Below are 15942 nucleotides of genomic sequence, written 5' to 3'. Positions count from 1 at the left end.
TTTTCCAGTGTTACACTGATGTTTGAATAAGTGGGATATGCAATCCGACAGGCAGTGTTGTGGTTTTCTGATAGTGTCGAAAGAAAAGCATGTGTTGCATGATCTGCTGTAAGCCATCAACCCGCCGTTTGTGGAACACACACACACACACACACACACACACACACACACACAGGCTCACACACACAATCTGCAACGTGGGAACAGCACATTTGTATGTACGAATGCACACACACAAGCTGCCATACAAACATGAGTAAATCATGCCAAGCCACTGCACTTCTACGGCACATTTTCTCCTTCGCTCTCTCCCAGAACCTTGTGCACAGACGCACACTGGAGCTTATCCTGAGGGAGTAAAGAAGCATGCTCTCTGCTTCTGAGAATCAGAAGCCCCGGGGGCAGATAGGAGTAGAAAGCAGTACGAAGGATCTCCCCTCCAGTGATCCACAGCAACAAAGGCGATTTTGAAGATGGCTGCTTTAGCATTCGGCATAATTAGTTTCAGATAACAATGTCACTGGGCCATACCATGAAAAAAAGAAGGGGTGAACAATATCCCCCCTTTGACAAACTGCTTTCATTTGTCTTGTTTTTCCTCAATTTAGATTTGTGTTGAAGCTTCATATTTCACTTGACCTTAAATGGAGCAGGTTTACGCTCATCCTCATCCTTTGATTAGTCACATGTGATCACTTTTCGCTGTCCCCTGGGCATCAGTGATATCATACATTAAAAAAGAAATAAGAGAGGCCTGTCTGCAGTAACCCATGAGTGATTATTGGGGAAGGGGGGGGGGTTGTTGTCATAGACACCATTTATCCAATTTTGCATGCCTTTGGGAGACTTTGTGGTGAAAGAAAAACACATGAGAGCTAAATGCGACGTCCACAAATGGAAAGAAAATTATGCGTAAAACCACCAGTCGACAGCTGAGTCAAAGTTAGAGACTTTTGCAGTTTGACTCCTTCAACTCATTAGTCTTTTTTTTTTTTTACCTGAAATGATATGACGATGTATGAAGATGATCTGGACTGTTGTGATTCCATACTCGTATTACACAATTGTTTCTTGACTCATTTCCCATCGCTACTATGCTGTCAAATAGTTCTATAGGTACTGACAGACTCGAGCTGTGTATCATCAGCATCATGATCTTCACGCGTGATCAAAAACGGTGTTGCATTTCTGTCCTAATTATAATCATCCATTGTTGAGGTGGTATTCATCATCCTGTCTCCGTAATTAGGATCCTGTGGAGTCATCCATCTCAAAGACAGAGCACAGAGATGACACATAAATGATTTCACGGGGCATGCCTGGGCTCAACCACATCAATCTGGAGGTGACAGTCATTGCAATAATTGTGTGCCACAGCTGTTAACGGCTATTCTGTTTGACCATCTCACCGACTACTCTGGGATTCGTTACAGGAGCTGAAAAGTAAAGGGGCTGTCGTGATGCTTTCTCTCAAATAAATACGAGAGCTTGTCATTCTTGACATCAGCCACAAAATCCTTTTTTTTTTTTCATGATTGACCTGTTGCTCCTGGAGTGTGGGTTCTAGAGAGAGCGGCGCCACTGACCTGCACGTCAGCTCTCCTGAACATGGCAGCCTTTATAAATAAAGTCAAAAACATCTGCCTTTTTGCTCTTGCCCCCACGCCCCCCCCCCCCCCCCCCGTACAGAAATAATTGGCTGACCTTCTGTAATGGCTGTGTTCATGACATGCCTCGTGGAAGACTGGGAGTTGCATTGAGATCAGGGTAAGCAGGGGGATTTCTGCCGCTCTGCTCTACTTGGCACTGGCCTGCAACACCGCCTGATGTCAGACAGATCACAGCCAGGAAGACTGGCCCTCTTCCCTTGCTCTTGGAAAAATGTTTCAAACACAGACACAAGTTTTTTTTTTTGTTTTTTTTTTTCCGGCTTTGGCTTTATTCCACTTTTTCCAAGTGAAGCTGGGTTATTGCCATTTGCCACATAAAAGCTGAGACCCAGTGCTATTACCACATTGCCTCACTAGTCACTCCACTGAAATCTTATATACTAATCGGCTTTATGGGCAAAGCATCTCTCTGATTGTTCCATGTTTTTATTTACATCTGGTCTAAATAAATCGTGGATCAGGATTTCTAAGGGCTCCGGAGCTACTTGTTCCCTCGAGGCCTAATGTTTTCACATTTATCATAGTTACCTCAAGCATTTTGTCCACAACCCCTTGATTAGCTCGCCTTGAGTCTAATGAGACATGGCGGAGCGTGTGACTGGGAAATCACTGCACATTGATCCAACTTGTATTTCAACAGTTGTAAGGAAGTCTATAGTGTCAATGTAATAGCCAAAAAGGAAGTTGATGTAATTAACCCTCCCAAGGAGGTTCTATGATTGGCTTGTGTCTCTTGACGTGCAACGACATGAAAAATTATGGATGGATTCTTGTAAAAATCTCAAGAGGTGTGTGTTTGGCTCAGAAAGAACCCATTATCCGGTGCAGATCCAAATCAAAGGGCAGATCAGGCAATTTGCTCACTTTCTTGATTATATGATTCATGTATTGCTCAGGAATTGTTGCACGGACTTTATGAAAACATTCAAGCATAGTTCTAATACTTTTGGAAATATTTCCAGACACATATATGGTTTCAGTCGCAGATTTGCATGTAATAGAAGGGTGGGCTGTTGGCCTTGGCGGATGGTCGGGCAGTCTGTCTGTCTGTGTGTTTGTGTGTTAGTAGGATTATGCAAAAAAGTTATGGGTGGATTTTCGCTAAAACTTTGCCAGAACTTTGTCTTGGCTCAAAAGGAAACCGTTAAATTTGATCCAGATATGGATGCAGTTTTCTTTTGTAGGATTCTTCACCATGATGAGACGGGGGGAAAAAAACAGAGATAGGGTTACCGATCCGAGACAAGATAGTTGTGAATTAACTCGTTTTTTTTAAATATGAAAATTTCAGTCCACTGGTGTGATATCAAGACACAAGTTGGTTGCCTGTGTTGCTCTTGGCTTGGTGGGTTGGATGAAGGTATGTGTCCTGGTTACGGTACTAGTGCCTCCTCTGGTTGTTCAGGGCACCTGTTTGTGGAGGATGGACATTTGGAGAATCATGTCAATCCCCACGCACCAGTCTCATCCTTCTGGTGAAAAAGGATGCAGCAAATGTGACTCCGCATGTGACAGAGGGAGCATGTGGGTGTTCCCCAGACCAGCAGAGGGGGGCGGAGCAACAACAAGGACATCTATGTGATTCGGCAATGTGTAATTAGGGAGAAAAATGGGTCAAGGAGCCAGCCCAACCCCCCAAAAGTAACATAAAATAAATTAAGTTTCAGCTATTTCTCATGACATAATACAGGGACCTTTGTGATGATGTCAAGTCATGTTTGTAATACTCTTGCTTATGAATTTAGGTGTGTTTTAATTGTTTCAGTTGTGGTTTTGCACACATTAGAAGAGTGGGATATTAGCTTTGGTGGCGGTTGGTGTCAGAATATGCATACCCTAAACTATGTGTTTTTTCGCCCAATTATAACTTCCGGTGTGTTCGGACACCTTATCAAGAGAAGGAGATTTGTGCAGGGCTCAAAGTTGAAAACCCATTTGTGACCAATGACTGAAACGTGGTGGATTTTGTATTTTTCCCCCAAAAAAGGTAATTCTGTAATTTTCCCCGAGGGTCTTACGCCAACTTTAAACTACCTTTAACAGGGAACATTTTCCTTCTCACAAATGTTTCCCTTTGGCTTCTTGGCTTATAGTCATGACGCTGTTTTGTTGTTTCTCCAAGAGTTGATCAAAAGTGTCCCATGCAGTTTGAACTCTTCTTTCTCCCACCGAGAATTGGACATTTTTTTCACGGCCCGTGCGTGACTTCGGCTTTGCTCTCCTTACTTCTGAATGCCTCAACGCTTGCAATAATCACATCACCCTTTGCGCAGCACTATACGCAGCGACGTGTGTCATAATCAATAAGAGAGATGTTGCATTAGTCGAGGAAAAACTGACGAATCCTCCCTCCAACATGATTCTTCAAAATTCGAGGCATTTCTATCTCAGCCGCGTCAGCTCTCACCTGCAAATTAGAACTCCCCTTAGCTGCTGACTGATGATACATTAACTCCCATTCATCAAGCATGTCGCAATTAAAATATAGTACACACTTCTCCATTTCCTGTCCTCACATAGCAGCAGAACAAACACCAGCAATCGAGGCCATTAGTATAGGGGGAAAAAAAAAATTGTTCTCATTGATAAATCACCATGGAGATGAATTTTCTAGGGAGTATTCTCAATTAAAACATTTACAACAGTGATTGAACGCTGAAGTTGTGGCAGCTATTTCTTTCGGTGAGTCAATTTTTTATTTTAAGGAGACAGACATAGCATAAATCCTGTTGTGCTTCTCCACATGAAGAAAAACAGGATTACAAGCTAGAAGAACAGAAACAAGTGTTGTTCACAGATGGCTCGACTGGAATTTTCACCTCACCTCACCTACTTTCTTTTTTTCAGTCTGGAGACGGATAGAAACATAAGAATTCTTTGCGCAGCGGCAGCACAAACATCAGTGACATCTCCTGGCATTTACCAGCTGTTTGGCTGTGATATAAACCCCCTACATCCTGATTGATAAGCAATGAGCTGCTGCTACCATGACGGATGGCAGAACGAGGGAGTTGGTTGGTTCGGCGCTCAGGTGGCTGTGTGACGTCTTGTGCGTCACGTTGCTCAATTATTGTTACAAATGGTAGACTTGGGACCTGGTATGCATAAAACTATAGGTTCCTGACAAAAGGTAAATGTGAGTAGAGCAGTGCTGCGACCCACTTGATTTGGCCCCAAAACTTCAAAGATTATGTTGTAAATAACTATTTTTGGAGGTAAAAATGTTCTTTAAACACGAGTGAGATCTTTAGATCTCAAGGTTTTTTGTTTTTTTCCCCGTAATTTGTGAGAATGAAGAGTGAAACTTTGCTCTGTACATTTGTGTTAGTTGGTCATTACTGGATGACTAACGTCTTATTTTACATTACATTTGTGTTCTCCTGATTCTAAATGTTTCAAAGAATTATCTGCGCTTGAAAAATTGGCCTGCAGTGTAAATACAAGGCACCTGATGAAAATATATTTTACTGTGACTGAAATGTGGGGCTGTCAGTCAGCGCTTGTTTGATGAGGGCTCAACAGCATCCACTCACAAGATTGCGGTATCAGCTGGGGGGGGGGGGGGGGGGGGAGCCTTTTTTGTGCTTCTAATTTCCTTTAAGTAAATTTAGGCCAGCTAATCTAATGTATCGTAGCCTAAAGACATACGTAATGGTTAAAGTTAAAGAGTCGTATTTTGCCAAACAGGATGAGAAAATGAGGATTTTGATATAAAAATACAAAAAAGTCGTCTTTTTTTTTTTTGGCCTTATTTTGTCGAAAAGGTGAACGATCAAGGAAATGCATTTTTCATTTTAGTTTGACTTTTATCCATAAATGGACGTAAACGCTAAGAAACAAATTAATCATTTGCATGTACAATAGCAGTGGTGTTTACAACGCAGTGAACACAGCATTGAAAACAATAATAAAGAGAAAGTACGATCCCAAATGTGAAATTGAGACTTTCATTGGAGAGGTTGAAAGAACAAATGTGTTTCATTTGACGGTCTCAGACCTGGAATTGGAATGAAAACTACTGAACGAGGAAAAACTATCAACTTTGTTGGCAGAGGTTTTAAAAAAGCAACCGACTGCAAATGAGAGGCAAAAACAAAGCGCATCGATTAACGCGAGGAAAACATTACCATTACCATTATACACAGCTGCAGCTATTCATAGCATACAGAGTGAAGATAATACTTTCAGATGACCTGTTGAAGAGGGAGCACATGCTGATGTAAACAGGAAAAAAAAAAAAAAATCACGGCGATAAGAAATGCAAAGTCTGTTAAGCTGTTGATACGTTCCTCTACACCATATCAGTCCTGACACGCGAAAAATATATGTGTGCAGTCCGAAGTGTGCATCTCCTCACCTCGCATTCTCCCGTTATAAACATCTGTTTTGTGTGTGTGTGTGTGGGGGGGTGTTGTTTGGTGCATGCACACTCTTTATACATCCGGGCCCCCTGTGCGACTCGGTATATTTGCTTGGTGAAAGCTCATCAGTGGTCGTTCATGAATTTCCTACCTTCCAGGAAGCCAGTAGTCCTGTTTATTTGAGTGAACATCACCTCTGTCTGTCAGGGTTTGTTGGTTTGAGTTCCCCTAACTTGGGCTGGTTTGCTATTACACAAAGCAGCCGTCACTTTTGTTTGTCTCTTTATGTCTTTTTCACTTCTGCTCCCTGAGTTGGGTGTGTTATCGCTGCGAAAATAGTTTTGTTTTTGTTTTTTTGTGGTATGGTACAACTGGCCTGTAATATATATCAGTTTGACATGACTTTACCAGCCACTTCCTGATTGGATTGAATTCATTTTGAACCAGAAATGTTAGATTATTTCCAGCATGTCTGAATGATGTTTCTGTTAGCAACCGCTGTTGCAAAGACTGATCACTTTTCTCTTTTTCTTCGTACTTCATCAAGGAAAAAATCAAACAAAGGCTTTTTGGTGTCACCACAAGCCACCAGAACAGCTGACTTATATTTTCTGGAATTTTACTGGAGGGATTAAATGCACGTCCTCCAAAAGATATTCCATTATTTTTTATTTCAAAAATGGTGGCACGTCCACCGAAAATCTTTCACCAGCTTTCAAAAACGAGTGTATACCTACGGTAAACGCCTGTCACTGGGAAGATACTCTTTTACAATTGTGTGTGTGTCCTTTTTATTAGTCAAAAGGTGTACTTCTTGCCACCTGAAGACCAATATTGTACTTCTGAGGTAGCAAATATGTCTTTGAGGGAACTATGCCTGTGAGTACAGAACTGCTCTTGTCTCCATTTTTGCTTGTATGAGTGTTGACCCTTCTTCCGGTTCTGACAAATCAAAATGCCTGCCATGAAAACACAGGTGAAAATAACAACAACAACAAAAAGTTGGCTGCATATAATTTTAGTCGAGCAAGTCGAGGGTTTAGCTATTATGCACGCTCACTTATGGCTGACAGTGACAGTTAAATGAATAGAAACCATCATTAATGTTCATGTTGTGGTTTTCGTGTTTTGACAAGTCAAAAATAACTGCAGTGAAAAGGGCCTACTGGATTAAAATCTGAGTGCCAGGGCCAGAGCAGCATCCAGTGCGTGTCCTCTATGGAAGGATCTACAAATACCTTCCACAGTCATTTTATTTGTCACCTGCGTGTTTCGAACAAGCGACTGAGTACAAGAGGAGTTGTGGGAGCAGGGAAAACAGGAAGAGGACAAGTATGTGTTCACGCATTTGACTTTGTTTTGGAGACGTGACAGTGAACTGGGTTGGAGGGTAATTTATGGAAATCAACTGACAGAATATGTGATCAACTGTCCGGATGGCAGGACTGTATTTCTTTGTGTTGTAAATGGAGCCTTCATGTTCAAACTTGGCAAAAGGCAGAATTGTGTAGTGAGAGCAAGCTTACATGGAATCGATGGTGTTCTGTAGCCCTTGTAGAAAGTTAAACCATAAAACTTATTTATTACCACCCTAATGTTGATTCCATGATTCCATTCAATTGCTCCTGTGAAATGATGAGTCCATTCAGTTGTGGGTGTCACAAACTTTGGTTAGAGGGCAGTCGCATGCACTAATCATCTCCTGACATGAAGTACATCCAGTATAAAAGGGAGAAGGCACTGTGTGTGCTTTCTGCAGACTTGGCTAAGTTGTGTCTTGGACAAGACACTAAACCCCACACACTCACTCATTTAAAGTCACAAAAAACATCCTAAATGTTACATATGGAAGACACATGGGTGTCTGATACCCACACACTCCCCCAGACTCAAGACACCACAAAGCAATTGTCTGTTGTGGGCAGATGTTGAGGTTGTGTGTCCGACTAAGAGCACAGACCTAATTATGACTGAAGAAACACATCATTTTATTTGGCTCTCTTTACTCTCTGGCCTTGCTTTGATCCAATGATTATTACCAGCTCTTTGGCTCAGTGGAGAAGTAGAGGGTGGGGAAGCATGGCTCCCAAACACAATAACCCCCATCCCCGACTTGTTACAGCTGACACTCCCAGCTGGGTTGTCAGCGGTGAGGTCAGTAAGAGAATCCAGCTGCCTGCTGAGGTTTGTTCATCTGCCACAGTTTAGCATTTAAACCAGCCAACCATCTGCTGGTGTCCTGTAGTGTAATACTGTACATGCGATTGTGGTTTCGACGCATAAAGGCACAGACACGCTCATCCTCGCTGCCACAAATCAAAAACACAAATACATGTTTATGCTGTAATAATCAAACCAGGAGGGGGTTTTGGATTACAGCTTGTTTGTTGATCCCTCCGCTATTTATCATTCACCCCCCTGCTGAGTGTCCTTCCTCACGCCTGAGACAGAACGAGTCCTCAATAACCCCGACAAAGGTGACAAGACGGTCAGCCAACATTGTACTGGGGCTGTGACAGCGATAGCTTGCTGTTGTCATGTCTGTGGTGACTGAAGAATATATAATCGCTGAGAAAGGAAAATCAGCTACTTGAATCCCTGGACAGTTTGCAGCAAGTCGTTCCTGCAGTGCACTCTGCTTATTGTGCATTCAGGCAGCTGAAAATTGGGGAAGTCAAATATCCAATTTGAGAGCACTAACATGCCAACAGGCAAGGTGGTCGCGCCCAGGATATCTGCTTTATTTCTGCTGTCAGAAAATAGAAAAGTGACACCCTTGTGTTATGAGCCAGGGGGATGTGACCCTCTTCTTGCCCCGTAGAACAGTCGCATTACAACAAAGTGTATTTTTGTGTGTGAGAAGAGCCTTTGTGAGCCGAGTCAAGTGTGGTTGTTGTCTGGTAACTGCCAACCAGTTGTGCACCATGTTTAAATACTGTTCCTCTGAATAAAGTGACGGTTCAGGTTTCCAAAATTGAATTGCAATTAACTGCACTGACGAGTTTGACCTAATTTGACAATAAAATCGCATCTTCCCTTTGACCAGAAACTTAGATGGATGTCATTTAAGTGCCCAAAACAGCCAGTTATGACACTTTCCTATGATTTGTAGATGAGAAACAGCCTTCACAAAATTCAAAAGCTATCGCCAGTCCTCTACCTATTTTCCAAGCTGCCACGGTGGTAGCTCCGCCCCCTTCGGCCTCTCTCTGTAGACCACATCAGGCTTCCTCTTTCACCTTGTGAGTTGTCCGCTGCAACTTTTCACTGGGCAAGCGGAGTGACCAGGATGTTTCCCACCCAAAGACACATCCAACTGCATCTGTACAGACGCCCAATCAACTGAAGGCGAGCCAGCAGCCCCCACGTTTGTAGACGCAGGTGCTGTAGACCGGTACATTATCTGTGCACCCAATAGTGGAGTATTGTACAGTTTTACCGGGGACTCAGACACCCGGCTTGAAACCAAGACAGTGTTTATTACTCTGTTTGATTGGATCCACATTAGTAGGTACCGAGGTAGCAACTATTATTCCTGGGGTCCACATATAAAAACAGTAAAATACAAGAAAAGATCAATACATAACTATACTTTACAAAAATACTCTCCAAGAAACACGTGTAAACTTACACCGCAAGCCCCTCCCACCAGTGTCAGAACAAACCGGTACAATGTTGGACAAACCGGGATCTCTCTCTTCCTCTCTTAGATTTACTCCTTAGTTTGCTCAAAGGTCCATAACTTCAGGAGGACATGTTTTTCATGTCATGGAGTTCATAACTGATGCTTAGGGGAAGCTGCTGCTTATGATATTGACCCTCCATGTGTCCCTGCAGCAGTTGTTGATTTATGTGGTTTCTAGATATAAACTGTAAATGCATCACTCGATTGCCTCAGAGTTACTTTATTGATCATAACCCGTAACGATTTCTTCAGTTTTCACACATGTTGAATCAAATCACATTATTATGACCATCTGCTCATTACTTTCACCTATTTATAAGAAAATCATCTCTATCACAATGAGTGATGCCTTTATGTGTCTGGATAGAGTATGTCACAACACCCTATTTTCTTTTCCTTTTTTTTTTTTTTTCTTTTTTACAGCTGCTCGATTCAATTTATGCCCTCCTAAAGCGAGGATACATTTTAAATCACATCAGACTATTTATCTTCCATGGCGGTGCAGCAGTGGTAGAGCTTTTTAAGACATTGTGATTGATTTTTTTTGAATGAAGCCCCTATGGGTCACTTCTAAGCATTTGTTGTCTTTTTTTTTATCCTTTTTAGGGGGCTGTTTGCAAGAAACTATAGAGAAACCCATTACCTGGAAGATGGCAGTGCGGTCACAGGCTCACACAATGCCACGGTATGTTTTTAACCACTTTTTATTTTTGCTGTTTTATATTCTTCAAGCTGTCACAATAAACTTGTGCTCATGAATCTGGGATGTTTTCTTGCCTCTACCCAGCAGCTCTCATGCAAGGTTGGCCTTTTGTAGAACTATTTTTCTTTGTCAGCCTCTTAAGGTGGCCCCGAGGGTCGAAACACATCAACATTTCAAAAAACACAATGACATTTCAGAAAACAACAACATTTCAGAAAACATGATGACATATTAGATTACAGAAAAGGTAGGACAGCACTATTTTTTAACTCACTACCTTGGTCCCTCTGTGGACAGAATTCTTTCAGGCTTTTATTGTGAAAAATTTCAATTAAACCGATATATTGTGCTTGTTTTAGGAAATAGAGTTGGAGAGAACCCACATATATTAAAAGGTTTACATGACATCGGGTGGCCGGTAGTATTTTTCCATTCACGCACGCCACCAAACAAATTAGATACGTTGATTTAGGGTGGACATTTTAGGTTAATGCTTAAAAATCAGCACGAATCCCAAAGCAACACCAAACCACATGAACACATGCACTGAATAAACTCTGTGCAAGCTCAAACAACACATCGCCTCACCCTTCCCTTATAGCGTGAAATGTCTGTGTGTTTTCTGACGTATCACTGTGTTTAGTGAAATGTTATTGCAAAAAGGGTCAGGGAGGGTACAAAATAACATTTATGCAAAAAAATCAGAATCACATCTAAACCAGATATTGAGCAACCCAGCGCGATACAGAAGTGTGCTGAGGTGAGAGGAACCATTTCCAGAGTCAGATTTATATTTGATGAAATAAAAGAGCGGACAGAGGTCAGAGAACAGACTCTTTTTTTAAGAAACAGCTCAAGTCTTTCATAATGAATACGCTTAAAACCATCTAAGAAAAGTGCGCCTCAGACAGAAACACCTCACATCACTGCATTTGAAACCCTGTGTACCTTTTAAATTGAGGTGAGGTTCAAATATGTCCATGAATGTTATCAAATAACTTCTTTCTCTCATATTTTTCTCTAAAATCGATCCAGGTTTATGGGCTTTACACAGAGACACAAATTGAATCGGTCTCCATGTATCGTACTGTGGCTGGGAATATTTCTTTACATGGTATTTGACAAATACATCCACAAATATAATTCTAGTTTGTGCGTTGTTGTTGTTCTTGTTTTCTTTTTCATATATATAAATAATTGATGTCTCTACACTGCTGTGAAAAATCTTCAGTCTTCCTAAACCTTTGCGAAGATTTCCTTAGCAAAATACATTCTGCTTTCCGCTATTTTAAACGAATCCACAAATATCCCTGTGTGAAACGGTATTTATTCTCAGGTTCAGAGATGTCACGACAGTGGTGAATTAGTGTAATGACGCTGGACCACGTGGAAGTGTTTCTGTGCCTCACAGCTTCCACCTGCTTGCTGATTTCGAGGATTTGATCATGCAGTCTGAGAGGCAATTACATTTGTAATTTGTGTTCCAATATCCTGAATGCATAATAATAGACATCAGCCTGTGAGGTCCGTGTTTAAAATGCCTGGCCCACTTAAAGCTGAAATCCACAAAAAAGAGGAGATTACCGTAATTCAATAATGTACAACCCACACACGCTACAATGAGCAATGTGTATCTCTGCTGCGACTTGACCAGACTTGGCCGACATTTTAGGAAAGCATGAAGAGCATGATAATGGGTCAGTGGGCTCCTGAGACGCTGATGGCTAACAGGAAGTCCAGTGGAGGGGTTTTTGCTAGGTTTGTAACTTTTGTTTCACTCCCAGTGTGCTGACAGGTGTGCTGGTCCTACGATGAGGTGCATTGTTGGACCAGCACACCAACAGAACTTCAGTCTAAAGCTGGTAGGCCCCGTATTTTTTTCTGCTATTTAAAGAATGCATTATTCAGACAGCGAAAGGTGCCCACACTCACATGGACATAAAGCTTCTAGTCCCTCAAAAAAAAAAAAAAAAAAAAAAATCACAACTACAACAATGTGAACAATATGGTATGTCATGGTTAGCACTGTGTTCCAGCCTAACAGCCAGTATAAGGTTTGCATGTTCTCCCAGTGCCAGCGTGGGTGTTCTCTCTGTGCTTCAACTTCCTCCCACAGGCAAAAATCGTTCAAGTAAGGCTAATTGACACTAAATTGTCCATACATTGTCTGCACATGTCAGCCTTGTGATTGACCGGTCGTGGGTCGACCACACCTCTCACCCGAGGGCAGCAATGATTGGTTCAAGCTTCCTATGACCCCTGCAGGATAGATTCTGGATGGATGGAAGATTATTTGTATTCGGTGGCTTCCAGCTGCTCCTGTGGACGGTCATCCAAAGCTACGTGTGACAACAGGATAAACAAATGTGCATCTCATTTTCATAAAACATCTGCAGCGGTCCTTCTGCAGCAGATACATATGTTTCCTTGTTAAGATATGTACATGAAGAACAGCGCGGGATGTGTTCTTTTATTTTGTATGTAGAGGTATTGTTTCATTACTTGAAATATGAGAGAGGCTGCTTGGTGGTTGTAAAAGTTCCCTGGCACATCGTACTGTAATGTCCTTGACATTTAAGCAACAAAACAAAAATACTGTAGTCCAGTTATAAGCATTACATTTTTGGTCATTGATGTAATGATTCATTTATGACTTCATAAAACATTTGAGAGTAGTGGGAAATCCTCATTATTGTGTCCTTATTTCTTGTATCGTGAGACCAACTGTCCAATACATTCCAAATTTTAAAAAAAGCAACCAAACTCTGCATCTTACATGCAGAAATCAGCAGATTTGAAGGATTTTTGCTACATACCTACTTCACCTGCCCTTTTTTTTTTTTTTTTGGTGTCACTTCATCTCCGTGTGGATTTAAAGTTGTGTGAACGATCAGTGTACCTGCTCTCTGTGTTACCAGCTTGTGGAACATGGATACCCTTCAAAACCCATCCCTGTTCTCATTCCTCTCTCATGACCACAACTAGGGGAGGGTCTTTTTACTGGAAGCAACCAGATCTTGTGAGACTGATCCGTAGTTAATTTATTTGTCCCACCGGCAGGGAGGAGACTGATAGAATGATCTGGGCAAAAGGATCTAGAGGGTTCAGTTGTGAGTCAAAGGCAAGGTGTTGCTGCTATGAATGACTTTAGCGTGAGTGGACCCTCCTTCGGTTTCCTCCTTCTGTTTTAAGTCCTCTCCTTTTCACATTAAATCCAACCCTAGTCCGTATGTGATATAATAAACGAGTGCCATTTGTTGTAACAAAAGCCATCTATTGGGAATATGAATCACTGGCATGGATATTCAAGAGTTAACCTTGAATAATAAATGCATAGTTATGATAAACAATGTATTGTCCACACCCACAATAATGGAGGGGTATTAGTTATTAATCTCCCTGATTTCAAGTATGAAGCACTTTACTCTCATTTCTTATAGCAGGGGGGGAAAAAAAGTCTATTCATATCCCTCACATCGATACATCACCGTCATGATCTCATCAAAGAAATATGAGGCAATAGCATTAACTCAGTGAACTAAATCCAGCCCTGCTCCTCCCCACTACACTAAAATTTCATATTTCATCTAATGGGCTGTCTAGTCATTGCACCTTTTTACCTCGCTTTAATGGATTGTTCTCTTTCAGTACCCTTCTAGCTAGAGATATGGAAAGTGGCCAAGTCGGAGGAGGCTTTCCAATACGTTCCACATTTTCGCCGTTCTCTGAATGAGTTATTTTGTTTTCAGGAGGTTATCCATTTTAACCCCAATTGCCCGAAAACTGTGTTTTCCAGTTAGGAATGCTGTAGTCAAAAGAGACTTGAGTAATTTGCAGTAGGCTTATTTGGCGCTCTGCTCTAGGGATCTCCCTGCCCTTCCACGTAGTCAAGTCAGTTTTATTTGTATGGCGCCAAATCACAAATGGAGTTCTCTCATGACACTTTGCAAGTAGAGCAGGTCCAGTACCACACTCCTTCAATGAATTTACACCCAACAATTCTCCGTGAGCAAGCACATCCTGCAACAGCGGCGACGAAAACCTTCCTTTTAACAGTCAGGAACGTCAAGCAGATCCAGGCTCAGTGGGGACGGACGCCCGCTTTGACAGGTTGGGGGAAAGAGAGCAGGAGAGCGGGGCAGAGACAAAGATGGATCATAGCAGCTGTACAGAAGGAAAGAGAGGGACAGAGATAAGGAGGGAGAGAAAGAGAAGAGACTGATGGACAGACGGGGACGTGTGCAGGTGATGCTACGGGTGGCAGCTTGAGCCTCTTCAGGTCTGTAGCTTCCTCCAGCAGCAACAGCAGTCAGGGATGTGGGAAGTAGGGAAGCACAAAGGCTCCAGAAAAGAAGACGAGTTAGTAACACATATGAGTATAGGAGGATAGAGAGGAGGAGAGGGGCCCAGTGCATCATGGGAGATCCCCCAGCAGTATAAGCCTATAGCAGCATATCTAAAGGCTAGCCTAAGCAGCCCCAACTATAAGCATTATCAAAAAGGAAGGTCTTAAGTCTGCGCTTAAAGATAGAGAGGGTGTCGGCCTCCTGGACTGAAACTGGGAGACGGTTCCACAGGAGGGGAGCCTGAATGCTGAAGGCTCTGGCTCCCATTCTACTTTTAGAGACTCTAGGAACCACAAGTAACCCTGCATCCAGGGAGCGAAGGGTTCTAGCTGGATACACAAGGAGCGCTGAAGGCAGGGGGAAAAGCAGCAAAGATCCCCACTGGGAGTAGAACAGAGTTGACAACATACACAGGAGTGATATTGTTTAAGTCAGGTTCAGCACAACATGCCATAGGGACCTAGTTAAGGCTCCTGTGGAAGTTAGCATCACCAGTGGCTCTCCACCAAAGAGCCTGCGTGGTTTTTACATCAGAATTTGGATCATTTTATTTTTGAGACTTACAGGTTTGCTTCACAACACAATCTTCATTAATGAACTCCACTTTTATGATTTTTGAAGTGTAAATGCGATGGCTACAAGCAAGAAGCTAACACCATGCTATGAATCATCTACACCACTCGTGCATGACTGCAGCGTCACCACAATTATTCTCATGCCTCTTCTGTTTTTGGCCTTGATGGGTTATATGGTCCAATATGACTCCTGTAGCCTTGTAGTGTGATGTTGACTGACTTTTTTATGCCATAGGGAAAAAAAAAAACATTAAACATTAAACATCAGAATGTTAAGCTAATAAAAATATCTTAAGCTGTGTTGACCGCAAACCTTAACTCTGAAATGCTGGTAAAAATTTGGCAGGACGTAAAAGTGATTTTATTTTTATTTATTTTATTTTTTTTAGGAGCAAGAGTTCTTTCCAACTGCTAATTATACATCAACAGAGCAGCATTAACCTTTGGCGCCATGTTTCTCACCACCAAATACTTTGCTTTTCTTTTTTTTTTTTTTTTACTGTTTTTTAGCGGTAAAACAACAGTAGAGTTTGGGGACGAAAACAGCTGCTGAGTAAGGAGCTGAAAAGCTATTACGTTGTTTAGTTGAGAACAAAAATAAT

The 15942-nt window shown here is 41.9% G+C and overlaps 1 protein-coding gene across 3 annotated transcripts in view; it reads left to right on the top strand.

The window, feature by feature from the left end:
* adam12a (ADAM metallopeptidase domain 12a) overlaps nucleotides 1–15942 on the top strand; it is an 82839-nt gene that overhangs the window by 33873 nt on the left and 33024 nt on the right. For all 3 annotated transcript variants that reach the window (XR_015111680.1, XM_086196419.1, XM_086196420.1), the window contains exon 4: nucleotides 10323–10401. Coding sequence is in view for 2 of the 3 variants with exons in the window: in XM_086196419.1 (XP_086052545.1) it covers nucleotides 10323–10401 (79 nt within the window). In the remaining variant the exon portion in view is untranslated. The remainder of the gene's footprint in view (nucleotides 1–10322; nucleotides 10402–15942) is intronic.

Source organism: Aulostomus chinensis, chromosome 23 (assembly GCF_037954235.1).
Source record: "Aulostomus chinensis isolate RoL2024-O1b breed Wild chromosome 23, RoL_Achi_v1.0, whole genome shotgun sequence".
Taxonomy (NCBI): domain Eukaryota; kingdom Metazoa; phylum Chordata; class Actinopteri; order Syngnathiformes; family Aulostomidae; genus Aulostomus; species Aulostomus chinensis.
Note: the sequence above shows the minus strand (reverse complement) of the source record. Positions and strands in the feature narration are given on the sequence as shown.